Genomic DNA, 19293 nt, shown 5'->3' on the forward strand with positions numbered 1-19293 from the left:
TTTACATGTAATTTTGATTTCCTCATTGATTTCTTGGTCAACCCATTCATTTTTAGAGGCATATTATTTACCTCCATGTATTTGTATTTCCAGATTTTTTTTTTCTTGTGATGGATTTCCATACTGTTGTGGTCAGAAAGATGCATGATATGACTTGGATTTTTGTTTCTCTTATCATTGAGACTTGTTTTATGGCCTACCATGTGATCTCTTCTGGAGAACATCCTATATGTACTTGAAAAGAATGTGTGTTCTGCTGTTTCAGGATGGAGTGTTCTGAATATGTCTGTTAACTCTATCTGGTCCAGTGTGTCATTCAAAGTAATTGTTTCCTTATTGATTTTGTTTGGTTTGTCCATTGGTATGAGTGAGGTATTATAGTCCCTATTGTTATTGTATTACTATCCATTACTTCCTTTGTATTTCTTTTTTTTTTTTTTCCTTTGTATTTCTTACTAACAGTTATATACTTGGGTGCTCCCATGTTGGGTGCATAAATATGTATAATTATTATATCCTTTTGTTAGATTATCCCCTTTCTTAGTACATAGGGTCCTTCATCTATTGTTAGAGTCTTTGTTTTAAAGGTTATTCAGTCTAAGTACTACTACTCCACCTTTCTTTAGACATCCATTTGCATGATAAATGTATCTCCAATTCCTTTCAATCTGCAGGTGTCTTTCAGTCTGAAATGACTGTCTTCTAGGTAGCATATAGATAGATCTTATTTTTTTAATCTACTCTGTCACTCTGTCTTTTGATTTGGAGTATTTAGTCATTGTTATTCAACGTAATTATTGATATGTACTTATTGCCATTTTATTACCTATTTGTGGTTGTTTCTATAGATTTTTTTCCTAATCCTTGCTCTCTTTCACAATTTATTGGCTTCATTCAGTGATATATTTGAATTCCTTTCTCTTTATTCTTTAATACTTGTTACTGGTTTTGATTTGTGGTTACCATTAAGTTGATGTATAGTATCTTCTGCATTCAGTAGTTGATGGTCACTTATGTTCAAAGCCATCCTTTACTCTTCTCCTACCACAAATTTTAGATATATGGTGGTATATTTTATATACTTTTGTGAATCCCTTGATTGATTGATTTTTACAGAAATACTTGTTACTGCTTTTGTTTTTTTTCCATTTTATACTCTGAACTTATGGTTTTTCCACTTAGTGTCTCCTTTAATATTTCTTATAGAGCTGGTTTAGTGCTCATGAACTTCTTTAGTTTTTGTTTGAGAAACTCTTGATCTCTCCTTATATTCTGAACAATGTCCTTGCTAGATATTGGCCATAAGTTTTTCCCTTTTAGCATGTTGAATATATCCTGCTATTCTGTTCTGGCCTGCAGTTTCTGCTGAAAAAGCTGCTGATAGACTTATGGGGTTTCCCTTATATGTGTTTTTTCTCTTGATGCTTTGCAAATATTTTCTTGCTATTTTGTGCCATTTTAATTACTATGTGTCCTGGTGTGGAATTCCTTGGGTTGAATTGTGTGTGTGTGTGTATCTCTGTGCCTCCTGGATGTGGATATCTGTTTCTTTCCTCAGATTAGGAAATTTTTCAGTTATTATTTCCTCAAATAAATTTTCTCCCCTACCTTCTCTCTCTTCTGAAATCCCTATAAGGTGAACGTTATTACATTTGATGGAGTCACAGTTCTCTAAGACTATTCTCAATCTGCATAATTTTCTCTTTTGTTCTGCTTGGATACTTTCCATCACTCTGTCTTCCAAGTCATTATTTTTATTTTCTCTGCTTTATCTAGACTGCTGTATGTTCCATCAGGTGTATTTTTATTTATTCATTTATTTTTACTGGAGTTCAATTTGCCAACATATAGCATAACACCCAGTGCTCATCCCCTCAAGTGCCCCCCTTAGTGCCCGTCACCCAGTCACCCCCACCCCCGCCCACCTCCCTTTCCACCACCCCTTTTTCGTTTCCCAGAGTTAGGAGTCTCTCCTGTTCTGTCTCCCTTTCCATCAGGTGTCTTTTAATTTCATTTATTGTGTTGTTGATCTGATTAGTGCTTTTTAAAATCTCTGTTAAGGGTCTCACTGATATCCACAACTCTTGTCTCAAGTCCAGTGTATCTTTATTATCATTACTTTAAATTTTCTATCAGGCAGATTACTTCCATCTGTTTTGCTTTAATCTCTTGCTGTGGTTTGGTCCTATTTTTTCATTTGAGAGCTATTTCTCCATCTCCTTGTTTTGTCTGACTTCCTGTTTCTATTTCTTTGTGTTAGGAAAGTCAGCACCTTCTCTTGCTCTTAAGTGTAATAGCCTTCTTTAGAAGAGGTCCTGTTGTGCCTTGTAGTGCAGTGTCTCTTGTTCTCCAGGGCCTGATGTCTCAGGGAACGTCTCCTATGGGTGTTGTGTGTGCTCTGCTATTGAATCCTGCCCTCTTTTTTCCCTTCAGTCCAGTTGTCTGCAGAGGCTGTCTTTGCCTATTGTGGGCAGTGTTTAACAAGGAGTGTGGTGGTCTGCTAGTGAAATGAGACCTGCCCCTGCCAGAATGGAGTTCCTGTACAACATGTTAGTCAGATGTAGCATTGGCAGGGTTTCCACTGGTCTTTGGGGGGAGGGGACCCACAGTGACTGAACTGGGGTGACCGTGACTGAGGAAGGTGGATCTGTAGGAGTGTGGGTGTGGGACTTGGTTTAAGACAGGTAACAAGTGTAGATGCTGCAATGATTCCTGCAGGTGTCTGTAGTTTATATGGGGGGTGGAGGATGGAGGAAAATGGCACCCACTAGTTCCTTTGTTCCTGGAGGGGTCTTGCTGTGATCCCTCTCTCGAGGTCACACTGAGATGAACAAATCACTCTACTTTCCCTCTATCCTTGGTGTTTTTCAAATTGCTGGTTCCATGCTGTATCTGTACAGTCTTTAAAGGCAGGAGCTTTGCATCCTGATACCCTCCAGGTTCTCCTGGAGCTGAGCCTGCTGATTTTAAAATACCAGACCATTATTTAAAATGAGCAGGGCCATTTAAGACCCTGCTCATTTTAAAATTCTGGCCATTTAACTCCCACTGGTTGTAGGACCTCAAGAAATTTGCCACCTCTCACTTTCAAAGGCAAGTATTATGGAGATTCGTCCTCTCCATTTATGGGCTCTCGGGTGTGAAAGTCTGTTTTCTGTCCTTTGTGCCACTGGCTACCTACCCACTGTGGATGGTTCTAGTCTGCCTCACTCCCAGACGTCTTTGCCCTTTCTACTGTCTTTGTTGTGGCCTCTTCTCTGCCATTTAGTTGTGAAGTTTATTCTGCCAGGCTTTGGGTCATCTTCTGGGTTATTTATACTGGGTTATTTATACAACCCCACTGGTTGGTTTACCTACTTGTATCCTGGGATAAGGGAAGCTCAACACCCTTGTACTCAGCCATCTTCCCAGCTGACCTCTTAACTTCATGCCTAAGAGTATCATATTGTATTGATTACTGTAGCTTTGTAGTAAGTTTTGAAATCAGGAAGTATTTTTCAGAATTGTTTTGGCTATTTTGGAAATCCTTTGTATTTCCCTAGAAATTTTAGGATTGACTTGAAAATATTTCAAAAAGCCTACTAGGATTTTAAGAGGGATTGCATTGATCTATATCAATGTGGGGAGGACTACCATCTTAATTAAAACTTCTAATTCATAAACATGGAATATCTCTATACCTTCTTTAATGTCTGTTTTATAGTATTCATTGTACAAGTCTTACACTTTATTTTTCTCAAAGATTTTATTTATTCATGAGAGACACAGAGAGAGAGAGAGGCAGAGTGACACAGGCAGGGGGAGAAGCAGGCCCCATGCAGGGAGCCCAAAGTGGGACTTGATCCCGGGTCTCCAGGATTATGCCCTGGGCCGAAGGCAGGTGCTAAACCGCTGAGCCACCCAGGGATCCCCCACTTTTTTATTTTTAAATATTTATTGTGGAGAGCAAGTGCACGAGTGGGAAAGGGAGAGAAAGGGAACCTCAAGCAGACTTCATGCTGAGCCGAATGTGGGGCTCAATCTCACAACGCTTGAGATCATGACTTGAGCTGAAACAAACTGGATGCTTACCTAAGCCATCCAAGGCCCCTCCACCCCTTGTTTTATTTTTAAAGATTTATTTATTTGAGGGGCACCTAAGTGGCTCAATTGGTTAAGCATCTGCCTTTGGCTCAGGTCATGACCCAGGGTCTTGGGATTGAGCCACATGTCAGTCTCTCTGCTCAGAGGAGAGTCTACTGCTCTCTCTCTTTGCCTCTGCCTCCTACTTGTGCTCTTTTTCCAATATATTTTCTAAAAGATTTTACTTTAGAGAGAGAGCAGGAATGGGAGGGGCATATGGAGAGAGAGAGCAAATCTCAAGCAGACTATATGAGCTGAGTGTGAGCTGAAACCAAGAGTCAGATGCATACCCCAAGTCTTGTACTTTTGTTAAATTTAGTAAGTGTTTGAATGTGTAAATGCTAATAATTGTCTCTTTTGAAAACAAACTAGTTTATTTCTTTGAGTCCAGAAAATTCTGGGATACTCCTGTTTTGGACTTCTACAATAAATTACATTGCTCAGGACCATTTTATAACACAGTTTCTTTAAAAGAATAATGACTAGACTTCCAAAGGGCTTCATTTTAGGTTGCATTTATTGACCTCTTTCTGGCTGCTTAGAATCTAGAGTTTAGAGTGCAAGGCCAAAATAGGAATGTTCTTAAATGTTTCTGTCAACTGATATGATGGTTGCAATCATCCAGAAAAAAATGAGGTCATTAAAATTAAAGTTTCAACTTAAGACTTCAATTTTCATTTTCAAGTAAATAAAAATACTATGTCTTAATGCTAGGGAATACAGGGACTTGGTTATCCTGGTTGGAATAATGGTTCTCCTCAATCAAGGGGAAGTCACTGTACAGTTAGGGACTGGGAAGCAGGGGGCTGAAATCTAAGGAGTTAAAGGTCTTTCTTAGAACAAAGCTAGTTAACAGTCACCACTGGAACATTATTGTAGGTAGAATTCCAGAAATGATGAATAGAAGTCTACCTTCTATTTGGTCTTCATGGATTATACCTGTGAAGCAAAAAGGACAGTCTGAATAAAACATCTAAAATAGTAAAAGCTATTTTACTAGCTTTTGGGAACACTCTTGTGTTGTCTTCCTAATATACATTGCATTTTCCCTCATTATATAGCAATAGTAGTTTATGTGGAGTAGACCCAACTCCCCTTCAGCTTGAGAGAAGGCTGTGATTGATAAGTCTAGTTCAGTAAGAAAATCCTCTTCTGTCTCCCCATCCCTTGCCATAAATGAATGAATGAATGAATGAATACATAAATAATAAATACATATTTTATTTATTCATGAGAGACAGAGAGGCACAGACATAGGCAGAGGGAGAAGGCGGCTCCCTTCAGGGAGCCAAATACAGAACTTGATCCCAGGACCCTGGGGTCCTAACCTGGATGCTCAACCACTGAGCTGCCCAGGTGCCCCCCACTGGTTGGTTTAATAGCAATCCTGTGGGCCTGTGGATTGGTTCCGGGCTGCCCTCAATTAGTGTGAAGTTCAAGACTCTTACCAAGACAATGTAATATACTACATATGAAGCTGGAAACTACTTAACAATTTTGCCATTCAGCTTTGAAGATGGCCACCAATTATCCTTGTCTCTGGTATTCATGCCATTATTCAGTCCTCTCCCCTTGAATGTGAGGTGGACCTGTGATTAATTTCTAACTAGTCATAGAAAAAGTAATGGGATGTCAATTCTGAGATTAGTTACAAAAAAGCTGTGGCTTCCATTTACAAGCATGAGGTATGTTAAGTGGAGGTCCTTGGACAACAGCCAGTGAGAAAGTGAGGCCCTGAATTCACCAGCCTGTGAGGAACTAAATCCTGCCAACAACCATAAGAATGACCTTATAAGGGGATCTTCCTCTAGTTGGGCCTTCAGAGGACACTATAATAACTTAACTGCACACTCAAGAGAGACTGAGCTACAGGCCCTAAGCTAAACTGTGTTCAGATTCCTGACTCATGGAAAATGTGAGATTAAAAAACTGGTAGTGGCTTAAAACAAAGTCTTTGGAGTAATTTGTTAAGCAGCAAAAGAAAAGCTGGATTTTTTTTATTTGCAAGTGAAAACATATTAACACAACCTTTTCAATATTCAGTTACTATTAGCAAGTATATTAGACATTAGTCTTTATATACAAGTGAACTCATGATTAATAAAAATCATGCAAAGCAGAAAAAAAACCTGATCTATGTACTCACAACTGTTTCTTATAGTGAAAACTATGTATGAGGGCTCAATTCATTCAGAATCTCATAATATTGACAAAGTCTGGACAAAGGTTTACCTTTGATTATTTACACTGTTTAGGTAAGTAAACAGTGATCACAGAGGTACTGTTAAGTCCACTTCAAACATCTACTGGTGTTCAAGTACTTTGAGGACTTTCAGCATCTGTTTACATGCACATTTCAAATATGTTAATTAAAATGATTCTTACATGGTACTATTTATTAAAGCAGATCTGGAAAGACCTCTGGTTAAGGCATTCTTTATCAAGTTTCTGTATCTGAAGCTCAATAAAACAAAGAGCTCCAACTTCACTATACTCATTCCCTGAATAAAAGCGTTTGTTTTACAAGGTCCTCAGGGGAGCAGGGTCATTTGAAAAAGCCACTGAGTATAAACTGGGAGGCACTGACAGTACTGACTCCTTACATTCAATTTTTGAGCATGTGTTGTTCTTTCTTCTCTGCCAAAATTCCTCTCTCAAATATCCTTCTCATATATTTAAAAATGTGCTTGAAGAGTTTTTTGGTTTTGTTTTTACAAAAAATGGAATGGTATCTATCAAATGTGTTTCTGCAAAGTAGACAGGATTAGAGGCACAGTGAGAAGGGGATTTTTCCTTTTCTAAATTCCATATGCAATTTTGTATTGTCTAATTTTTACAAGTTTGTATAATTTAAGAAATTGAAAGTTAAAGGGAAAATGTTCCCTAGGAGGTTCTCACTTGTAGTTTCAGCTGAATTTCTTCAATCATAACATTAAGTCAATATCTATCTGAGCACCTGAGAGAATGAAGTGAGAAGTGGAGGAAAGGGAGAGAGGTATGTGAAAGGCAGGGTGAGGGAGGGGACACTGATAGTTGTGAAAGAGGCAAAAGTCTGGGAGACCAGGGGAGGGCTGTGTGCCAAGGAGCAGGGTCAGGATTCAACAGTCGGACTTGGACATTCACCTGCTTATCTAGATGCCCAGGAGAGGACTTAGGTATTGGCTGGGTTGGGGGTGGTCTCCCCAAGAAGGAAGTAGGATGAGGATGTTCTCAGTGGATGGCTGCAGTAGTTATGTTTCTTCCCAAGAGACAGCAATTTACTTTAACCAATAAGATGGGACATGAGGGATGGTCTAGGTTTGTCTAGGGAGCTGGTAGAAGGGAGTTTTCTGGAATACCAGAAACAGAACTAACTGCAATAGCCAATAAGGAGGAATAACAAGGATGGGGCAGAAAGTAACAGGAGCTGAGAACTAAGGGATATCATGTTCTTCCTTTGCAATCGGAGGATATCTTGAGGTCTATACTTGGTTTTGAAAATTTCAAATATGAAAAAAGAATTCAAATGGGCAACAAATGAAAAAACAAAACAGAATCCAACTCACCACTCCGGTTAACAGCTGGTTTTAAATATGACAGTTAAGCTTTCAAGGTCTTCATTCTTTAAGTGTAATTCTTCAAGCAAAGTCTCTATAAACTGTGTAAACACCACATTTTCCCGAGAATGCTTCTGAATGCCAAGAATTGGGGTCAGTCTGAAAAGACCAAAAAAATTAAATGCATATCCATGAAATGAGGACTGAGGGGATTTTGTCACAGCAGAGGGATGAAGTTTCAGATTTAATAGAATTCCCAGAGACAGAAGGCTTTACTAATAAAGGCAGAGAAGAAATCTCAGGAAAATAATGAAAGATCAAGCATATTAAGTATGGAAAGAAACCTAAAAGCCTGAATCTGTAACACGTTCTTCATTATGCCAGGAAAAGCTACCAAGTTCTCAGAAATGAAAATGAAGTCTTTCCCCTTGGGGAAGAGGTTGTGGAAAGAAGCTTAGAGGTGAGAACTGCTTTAAAACCATATTGAATGTTTATATCACCTGAAAAAAAAAAAACCCATAATAAATGATAAACAGGATTACCTTTTAGATGAAACCTTAACACTGTTTCTTTCCCAAGCCATTTCCAGTAAATACTCCTAATGATTGAGTGCATATATTTTCAAAAGTAATTTTCAATAAAATGTCATTCACTATATATTTTTAAAGATTTTATTTATTTATTAAAGTGCACATAAGCAGGGGGAGTGGAAGGGGAAGAAGCAGGTTCTCCACTGAGAAGGGAACCCCATGTGGGGTTTGATCCCAGGACCCCTGGATCATGATCTGAACTGAAGGCAGACAGATGCCACGCAGGTGCCTCTAAATATTCACTTTTTAAAAAAATTTTTATTTTATTTATTTATTCATAGAGACAGAGAGAGAGAGAGAGAGAGAGGCACAGGCAGAGGGAGAAGCAGGCTCCATGCAGGGAGCCTGATGTGGGACTCGATCCAGGGTCCCCAGGATCAAACCCTGGGCTGCAGGCGGCGCTAAACCGCTGCACCACCGGGGCTGCCCTAAATATTCACTTTTTAAAAGTCATGCTTACTAATCAAGGATTAAGACCATTACTTTCCATACATTACATATATATAATCTATGCATAATTATATGAAGTTAATCTCCAAAGAGTATGCTTTATAGAGCCTTTTAAAGTTACATTTCTGGAAAAGTTTTGGGGAGAAAATTCTTCTATCCTTGAATAGTCTTAACTTACCACAAAGGTTCCAGATGCTTTTTTAACACTGGCCACTGCCACCAAGGAAATCAAATATAAATAAAAAAATCCTCCGATTTCAATCAATAAAGCTCAAGGAATCAGAGTGAAGCAACTACACCGTACTGAGTGTGGAAGAGGAAATGTTATTTTCTCAGAGATTTCTTCCTTGCTTAGCCATCTCATACAGAAAGCAGAAGTAAAAGGAAATATTTGTCACATTGTCCAAAGACAGCTGGGATTTTGAGGAGGTAGTAAATTCTCTGTATCTCTCAAGCTATCTTAGCAAGAATGGGAGATGACTGGAGTCCAAGGTGACTCCAACAGTCCAGTGAAATCCACAGAGTTTTACATGGGAAAACTGCTATAGTGTATTCCTTCTCCACCTCTCCTGTATTTCTTTATAGGTGGAGAATGCAGAACCAGGTTTTCACACTTTAATGAGCTTTATATCTGCAGGTATTCCCCAAAGGTAGTTAGGAAACAGGACAATACCAAGCTTTCCAGTACCAAGTCCAGGCTGGGCACTTGGGCAAACTTAGGCATTTGTGGCCAGTTTTTCCTGAGGCAACTTCTTGCAGTGAAGATGGAACCCAGAAGTCAACTGGCTTTTTTGACACGAATAAAGTGTTCCTTCCCCACAATAACTTTAGCTAAAATAAAACCAAGGAGTCAGAGGAGGTAGACTTTCCTCACCATCTTGCAAACTGCAGTGGGTAAATTGTACCGAGGAACCAGGAGTACAGAAAAAAAAAAAACACCACACTTTAAAAGGGCATGTAGAACATAAAGGAACCATCTCTAAAGCATCTGACAAATGGCAGGGAGCTACAAGAACGGTCTCTGTGGGTCACAGGTATGGGTCAGCAGCATGGTTTATGTTCCCTCTCTACCCTGATAACACAGGAGCAGGTATCCAAGCTGGCCCGCTGCTTCAGTGGAGCCTCAGCTGCACAGGAAAAAGCAATAGATTAAAAGGACAACTGGAACATAAAGGAATGAGCCCTAGGGTATCTGCCAAAAGTGCAGGGAGCTTCCGAATGCTATAGTATCCAAGGTGCTGGTATGTGCATGCCCAGACCCCTGGCCCACACCAAACCCAGCTGCCCCTAAAGGTGGCCCTCCAACCTGTGCCTGCTAGAGCTCTAGCTGTCTCCCTAAGGTAGCCCCAGGGCAGTGCACACTGAATCACCCCTGGACAGCACCCACTACAGCTCCAGCTGTCTTGCCAAGGTAACCACAGGCACAAATCATCATGTACCATACTAGGCCTGTACCTGCTTCAGCTGTAGAGGACTCATGAGGCCCCTACTGCACCAAGTGGCCCAGGACCTCCCAGCCCATACCTGCTTCAACAGCAGCTGTCCTACCAGGGTGCCCCATGTGCAGAGTATTGTGGGACCCCCCCTCCCAACCACCCATACTGCTGCCTGCTTTGGCTCCATCCAACCTACCAGGGTGCTACATGCCTGGAGTGCCCCAGAACCCCCCGACGTGTACCTGTTTCAGCTGTCCTACCAGGGCGTCTGTGTGTGTAGTGCCAGGGGAACCCCTAGCCAGCTTGCTTCAGCTCCAGCCATCCCTGCAGGGCAGCCTACACCTGTTAGAGCTTCAGCCATCCAGCTAAAGTTACAGCCATGGTGTACGCCAGAGATATTCCTACACAAAGCCATTACTTCAAGTCTAAGAGAAATAACCTATTCTGCCTAATTCACAGAAATAGAAAATCAAACAAAATGAGACAGGAATATGTGCCAAAAGAACAAAGCAAAATTTCAGAAAAATTAAAGAGACAAGCAATCTACATGATAAAGAATTCAAAGTAATAGTCATAAAGATGCTCACTGGACTTTGAGTGGATAAACTCAGAACTTCAACAAAGTATAAAGAACCAACCAGTAGAAGAATAAAGTAATTGAAATAAAAATATACTGAAGGGAATCAACACTAGGTGAGGACACAGAAGAAATGACCAGCAATCTAGAAAGCAGGATAATGAAAAGTATTGAAGCTGAATAGTAAAATACTAAAAACATTTTATTTTAATTTATTTTAATTTATTTATTTATTTTAAAGATTTCATTTATTTATTCATGAGACACAGAGAGAGAGGCAGAGACACAGGCAGAGGGAGAAGCAGGCTCCACGCCTCGATCCCTGGTCTCCAGGATCATGCCCTGGACTGAAGGCAGTGCCAAACCGCTGAGCCATCCAGGGATCCCCTATTTTTTTTTTTTTAAAGATTTTATTTATTTATTTGAGAGAGTGACAGAGTAAGCATGAACAAGGTGGGGGGGGGATGGGCAGAGGGAGAGGGAGAAGCAGACTCCCCTCTGAGCAGGGAGCTGATGCGGGGCTTGATCCCAGGACCCTGGGATCATGACCTGAGACAAAGGCAGATGCTTAACCACCTGAGCCACCCAGGTGCCCCTCTAAAAACATTAAAAAAAAAAAAAAGAGGATAGATTAAGAGATCTCTAGGACAACATCAGGTGTACTAACATTCATTTCGTAGAGGTCCCAGAAAAAGGAGAGAGAGAGAGAGAGAGAGAGAGGAAAAAAAGAGGCAGAAAATTTGAAGAAATAGCTAAAAACTTCCCTAACCTGGGGAAGGAGACTGACATCTAGGTCCAGGAGGAACAGAGAGCCTCTAACAAGATGAAGCTAAGGACATCTACACCAAGCCATATGATAATTAAAATGTCAGAGTAAAGATAAAGAATCTTAAAAGTAGCAACAGAAAAGCAGTTAGTTACGTTTAAGGAGGATCTCATTAAGCTAGGAGCTGATTTTTCAGTAGAATGTTTGCAGGCCAGAAAGAAATGGTAGGATACAGTCAAAGTGCTGGAAGGAAAAACCTACGACCAAAATATTCCAACCAACAAGGTTATTCAGAATAGAAGGAGAAATAGAGTCTCCTAGACAAACAAAAATTATAGGAGTTCATCACCACTACGCCAGTCTTACAAGAAATGTTAAGACTTAAGCAAAAAAGATAAATTATAATTAGAAAATTTTGAAAATAAAAAAATTCATGAGTAAAGCAAACAAAGTTAGATCACTAAAAAAAGCTAGTATGGGGCAGCCCCCGTGGCTCAGCAGTTTAGCGCCGCCTTCAGCCCAGGGCCTCATCCTAGAGACCCAGGATTGAGTCCCACGTCAGGCTCCCTGTGTGGAGCCTGCTTCTCCCTCTGCCTGTGTCTCTGCCATTCTCTCTCTCTCTCTCTCTCTCTCTCTCTGTGTCTCTCATGAATAAATAAATAAAACCTTAAAAAAAAAAAAAGCTAGTATGAACATTAAAAGACAAAAGCAGTAGAATCATCAGACATTTCTCTATTCATTCATTTTATTCTTTCATTCTTTCTCTATTCAGACATTCATCATACTGATGGCCAACAGACACATGAAAAGATACTCAATATCACTTATTATCAGGGAAGTACAAATAACCACAATGCGATATCATTTCACACTTGTCAGATGGCTAAAATAAAAAACACAAACAAATGTTGGTGAGGATGTGAAGAAAAAGGAACCCTCGTAAGCTGTTCATGGAAATGCAAACTGGTGCAGCCACTGTGAAAAACCATATGGAAGTTCCTCAAAAAGTTAAAAATTAGAACTACCCTAAGATCCAGTAACTGCACTACTGGATATTTACCCAAAGGTTACGAAAACACTAATTTGAAGGGATATATGCACCCCTATGTTTATTGCAGCACTATTTACAATGGCCAAGGTATGGAAGCAACCCAAGTGTCCATCTATAGATGAATGGATAAATATGATGTGGTACACACACACAGAGGAATATTATTCAGCCAGAAGAAACATTGAAATCTTGCCATTTACACCAATATGGATGGATCTAGAGAGTGTAATGCTAAGCAAAAGAAGCCAATCAGAGAAATACCATATGATTTCACTCATGTAGGATTTAAGAAGGAAAAGAAATGAACAAAGGGGAAAAAAAGAGAGACAAACCAAAAACCAGAATCTTAACTATAGAGAACAAAAAGAGGGTTGCCAGAGGGGACATGGATGAAACAGGTGAGGGTGATAAAGAGTACACTTACTATAAAGAGTATTGAGTAATATATGGAATTGAATTGCTATTATTATATACCTGAAACTAATATAACAATGTATATTAACTACATTGGAATTATAATTAACTTTATGACTTAAAAAAATAGTATCTAAAAATTAGTTAAGGGACTCAGTAAATAAAAAGATGTAAAATATATACATAAAACATGAATAAGAAAAAAGCGGTGCTCTCAGAATGAGTTTGAACTTAAGCAAACTATCAAGTTAATATAAACTACTATATAATTAGGATGTTATATATGAACCTCATGGTAACCACAAACCCAAATCCTTGGGATGCCTGGGTGGCTCAGCAGTTGAGCATCTGCTGAGCAACCTGATCAGCTCAGGGCGTGATCCTGGTGTCCTGGGATCGAGTCCTGCATCGGGCTCCCTGCGAGGAGCCTGCTTCTCCCTCTGCCTCTCTATGTCTCTCATGAATAAATAAATAAAATCTTTAAAAAACAACAAAACAAACAAAATCCTTTAACAGATACATGCGCACGCGTATGCACACACACACACACACACACACACACACAAAGAAATGCAAGCCTAACACTAAAGAAAGCCATCAATCCCAAGGGAAGATAACAAAAGAAGAAATGGAGAGAGAAGAACTGTAAGAACCATCAGAAAACAATTAATAAAATGGCAATAAGTCCATACCTATCAATGGTTACTCTAAATGTGTATGTTTTAATGCTCCAATCAAAAGACATAGGGTGACTAAATAGATAAACAAAATCCATCTATTGTGCTGTGTACCAGGAGACTCACCTTTGATCTAAAGACAAAAACAGACTGAAAGTAAAGGGATGGAAAAAAAAAAATAACCATGCTAATGAAAGTGGAAAAAAAAAAAAGCTGAGGTAGCAATACTAATACAAAGGAGACTTTAAGATAAAGACTGTAATATGAGACAAAGAAGGGCATTATATAGTGATAAAGGGAAAAATCCAACAAGAGAATGTAACAATTATCAAATATCTATGCACCCAACACAGAAACACCTAAATACATAAAGCAAATATTAACAGACATAAGGGGAGAAAATAACAGTAATACAATAATAGTAGAGGACTTTAACATCCCACTTACATCAAAGGATAGATCATCCAGACACAAAATCAATAAGGAAACAGTGGCTTGGAATGATACATTAGACCAGCTGGACTTGATATACTCAGAACATTTTATCCCAAAGCAGCAGAATATACATTGTTTCCAAGTGCACACAGAACATTCTCTGGAATAGATCCCATGTTAAGCCATAAAATGAGTCTCAATAAGTTTAATTAAAGATTGAAATCATATCAAGCATCTTTTCCAACCAAAACGGTATGAAACCAAGACTCAAATACGAGAAAAAAAAAAACCTGGAAAGAACACAAACACATGGAGGCTAAACAATATGCTCTTAAACAACAAATAAGTCAACCAAGAAATCAAAGAGGTAATTAAAAAATACATGGAGACAAATGGAAATGAAAACATAATAGTCCAAAATCTTTGGGATGCAACAAAAGCAGTTCTAAGAGGGAAGTTTAAAGTGATACAGGCCTACCAAGAAACAAGAAAAATCTCATGTAAATAATCAAAACTTAGACCTAAAGGAACTAGAAGAAGACTAAACAAAGCCCAAAGTTAGCAAAAGGAAGGAAATAATAAAGATCCGAGTAGGATGGGGGAAAAAAAAAAAAAAGAAAAGAAAATCAATGAAACTAAGACCTGCTTCTTTGAAAAGATAAATAAAATTGATAATCCTCAGCCAGATTCATCAGAAGAAAAAAGAAAGGGCTCAAATAAGTAAAATCAGGAATGAAAGAGAAGTAACAACTGACAACACAGAAATACAAAAGATTGTAAGAAACTAATGAAAAATCATATGCCAATAAATTAGACAATGTAGAAGAAATAGTAAATTTCTAGAAATATACAATATTCCAAAAAAGTGAATCAGGAAGAAATACAAAATGTGAACATACTAATTACTAGTAACAAAACTAAACTGGGTAATCAGAAATCTCCCAACAACAAAAGTCCAGGACTAGATAGTTTCACAAGTGAATTCTACCAAACATTTAAATAAGAGTTAATAACTACTCTTCTCAAATGATTCCAAAAAACAGGAGGAAGGAAAACTTGAAAATTCATTCTATGAAGCCAGAATTAACCGGATATCTAAACTAGACAAAGACACTATATAGGACAATATGTCTGATGAACATGGATGCAAAAGTCTAAAAGGCAATCTACTGAATGGAGAAGATATTTGCAAAGGATATATCCAATAAAGGGGTTAATATCCAAAATATATGAAGAACTTACATAACTCAACACCAAAAAAAAAAAAAAAAAAGACAATCTGATTTAAAAATGGGCAGGGAACCTAAAGACAAATTCTTATGAAGACCTACAGACTGCCAGCAGATGTTGAAAAGATGCTCAACATCACTAATCATCAAGGAAATGCAAATCTAAACTACAAGATATCACCATATCACCTTATACCTGTAGGACTGACTAGAATAAAAAAGACAAAAATAACAAGCTTTGTCAAGAATGTGGAAAAAAAGGAACCCTTATGAACTGTTTGACGGGAATGTAAATAGGTTACAGCCACTGGGAAAAACAGTACAGAGGTCCTTAAAAAACAAAAACAAAAACAGAAATACACATAATCCAGTAATTCCACTACTGGGTATTACCCAAAGAAAACAAAAACACTAATTGAAAAAGAGATATATACCCCTATGTTTACTGCACCATTACTTAAAATAGCCAAGATAAGATATGGAAGCAACTCAACGGTCTATTGATGGATAATGAAGATGTGGTATGGGGTATATAAACATAAACACACACACACACACACACACACACACACACACACACACACCCCATGGCTTATTACTCAGCCATGAGAAAGAATGAGATCTTGACATCTACAACAACATGGATGGATCTAAAGGGCATTATGCTAAATGGAAAAAGAAAAACAAGTACCATGTTATTTCACTTGTATGTGGAATCTAAAAAACAAAACAAATGAACAAAAGAAACAAAAAGCAGAGACATAGCCACAAATACAGAGAACAAACTGATGGTTGCCAGAGGGGAGGGGAATGAGTAGAAGTGGGATATAGTAGTAAGTCACAGGATAAAAGGTACAGCATAGGGAATACAGCCCATGGTATTATAATAGCGTTGTGTGGTAACACAAGGTAGCTACAATTGTGGTGAGGATAGCATAATGTATAGAGCTGTTGAATCACTAGGTTGTACAACTGAAACTAATTTAACGCTGTATATTAACTAAACTTCAATAGAAACATAAATACAAAGAAGAGTTCTATGATCTAAGAAAACAGACTTGTCCTTTCTTAACGTAGAAATTTGGCCCCTTTACAAGACTGCAAATAAACTACCTCCATGATCGAAGGAGGGGGATTCTATCTTTGTGTACAACATGTTGCAATGGATAGCAAACTTTAAATTCTAGCCATTGTTCTTCTATATAAACTAAATGTCTCTTGCATAATTTTATTTTCTCCTTCGTAGAACTTTTTGTGGGGCAAGCTCTTAATTACTTCCTATTCTTCAAAATAGTTCTCAATTAATTTCAAATTCTTTTAAGCTTTCCTCAGAAATGCCATCTGATTGCTCCTTATTCAGAATGGTAGTCTTCCCTAAACACCCTTCTAGGTTCTTGTTTTCCTAAAACATATTGCCCCAGAATATACATATTGTCCAAATTCAATACTTCAAAACAACAACAACATACTTCCCACCTCACAGAAAGATACCACAAAATAAAATCTTTCATGTCTGTATCTTTGATGTATTATCTCAGGATCTTATCAAACACCCTTCTCCCCTTTTTTTGTTTAACTGACTCCCCAGGCTCCTCCTTTTCTCTTAACTCCTTATCTGTGCACTATTAATCATGATATGCTAATCACTTATCTTTTTAACCTTTTCATTAAAGAATTCCCAGGCTATTACATTTTGAAAGGGACTCAAGTGCCTATTCTAGTCCTGAAACTTGTAATAGTGAATATTAAAGAAAACCACAATAAACAAAACAAATAAAACCCCCAGAACTACTTCTACTTAAAAAAAAAAAACAAAAAACAAAAAAACAGTAATACAACCCCAGTTGGTATCTTAGGTAAGAAATACTTTAAAATAATTAACAGAAAATGTGATTGGCCATGAGTAAAAACAAAGATTTTTATGTTTCAATTATTTCCTTCAGGTGCTTTTAAGTAAGAATAAAAACTTCTAGGTGACACTAGAAGTATGGCTTACCACAAACAGTCTGTATGCTGGAGAATATAATTAGAAAAAACGACATAATACCTTGCAATGTATAAATCACAAACAAGAAACGAAACTTCTCATTAAAACGCCACTGATTCAAATCTCTATTTTGAAAAGACAGGCAGCCTTATATAACTAGTTCTTTACCATATGGTAAATGGTAAGACAACAAAAGCAAAAAGCCAAGTGTTAAACTGCATCTTATTGATAAGACCATTATTTAGCTGACTGCTCCACATATGCTACACCTCTAAAGGAGAGACTGCAAGTCAGGTTAGGACAAGTATCTTCCATTTGTTATAACTGAGCTATCAAACATCTGGTTAATAGGAATTAAACACAGTAGTGAGAAGACTTTCAAAGTCTGACAACTGAAACAAGAGATCTTTCTAATTAAAAATGGCATGAAAACAATCCTTTTACCCAAGGATTTAGAGCTGTACAAACTTTTATATTTGAGAAGTCACCTATAATTGTATGAGTGCCTGGTTTATATACTATCAACAGTGAAAGCTATATAAAGAGTTAAAGCTGTGGTTTAGTGAGCAAGTAGAGCTAAACAACGGAGGGAACTCTGTTATCCACCTCATGTAGTGCGATAAAAGTCAGTAATGAACCTGGATTTTTATGTGGCCTTCCCCATTGTGGTCTCTACTGCTTTGCTCACTGCACTCATTCCCCCTGGAAAATACATGACGCAGCTACTGGAACACTGGAAATCACAGTACAGTCCAGATTACCCTTTCCTGAATAAATCTGGGTGATATGTGTGAAGATCACGTAGGCACTTGCCTGAAATGATACAGCACAGACATCCTTCAACCTTGTCCTCAAAACTAGAAGAGAAGCAACAACTCTAAGAGTGTCCTGAGTCTTTATTTTTGATTTCCAAACTCACAGAATAAAAAATGGTAGGCTATTGTAAAATGACATTGAACAACACTCCTCAAAGTCAACATAGCCTCAGGAGAAGAAAGAGCTGTGAGAACATCTATGTGAATAAATGTCACAGAAAGCATGCTTCTCTTTGGTTTGGGGTTGGAGGAAGGGACAGGAAGTGAAAAGCCACATACTTTTCTGTACCTATCAGATTTGAGAAATTACTGGGTTCACACAGAGTTCTGTTGCAGTAGGGAAACCTGTTCTGCTGATTACCGTGCATAAAGGTGATGAACATGCAGAGGCTGCTAAAAGATAATGCTGGGCTTAAAAGAAATTTTTAAACACTCACTCTCTCATCCTTCAGAAGTTAGTACTGGAAAGGAGAAAGTAAGCAGCATGGACAGACACTAGGCTTGTCACTTTACCAGTTAAAAGAGAACAGATACTACAACACCTGACACTTGGGGTGGGGGTGGGGGGGCTTCAAATAAAAAAACAAAAGTCTTCTGGGACAGAGGAGGTATCTTTACTAATTATGGCCTGGTTAAGTACAGACTCTAAAAGCTGAGGTTTAACTGCATAGTCCTATTTTATTAGGCTATTCCATCACTTAATTTCCTCAAGTAGGGTTTATTTAGTCTCAACCTATTCAGCAAAAGTTTCCTTTTGACAGCTGAAGTACCCCAGGATTTGGACAGGGTAAGGAATTTATCCAGGGTCACATTGGCTAAGAACAGTGCTAAAAACAGACACCTTTATCACAAAGGCATCTTGCTTACCAATCAAGTCTCAGTGCTCCTTTCTTCCTGCAGTAACAATTGTTACCTCACCCATGTTTTATCTTCTAAAAAATGAGTTGGGATTTTCCCTTCTCTATAAGAACAAATGCTAAATAAATGATAAAGGATTAAACCAGAATACCTCTGTCTGTACATACACACACTCAAAACTGAAACAAAAGAGAGCTGTAACCAGTATGTAACACAATGGGTCAAAATGTCATCTATTTTCAGCATTTTGAGGGCTCACACAAACCTAAGACATTTTGCAAAATGCATCTCTCAGATTTAAAAAAATTCTTCTAGTATAAACTTTGAAAAGGAATTTTATCTGTCTACTT

At 38.2% G+C, this 19293-nt stretch overlaps 1 protein-coding gene across 1 annotated transcript in view; it reads right to left on the minus strand.

Annotated features, from left to right (window-relative positions):
• Positions 1 to 4318: 4318 nt before the first annotated feature.
• RPAP2 (RNA polymerase II associated protein 2) overlaps positions 4319 to 19293 on the minus strand; it is an 84019-nt gene continuing 69044 nt past the window's right edge. Inside the window, exons 14-15 of the mRNA XM_041748578.1 lie at positions 7668 to 7817; positions 4319 to 5061 (exon numbers count right to left, since the gene is read on the minus strand). Coding sequence (XP_041604512.1) covers positions 7676 to 7817 — 142 coding nt within the window. The 3' untranslated portion in view covers positions 4319 to 5061; positions 7668 to 7675. The remainder of the gene's footprint in view (positions 5062 to 7667; positions 7818 to 19293) is intronic.

The sequence above is a fragment of the Vulpes lagopus genome, chromosome 3, assembly GCF_018345385.1.
Source record: "Vulpes lagopus strain Blue_001 chromosome 3, ASM1834538v1, whole genome shotgun sequence".
In the NCBI taxonomy this organism is placed as follows: domain Eukaryota; kingdom Metazoa; phylum Chordata; class Mammalia; order Carnivora; family Canidae; genus Vulpes; species Vulpes lagopus.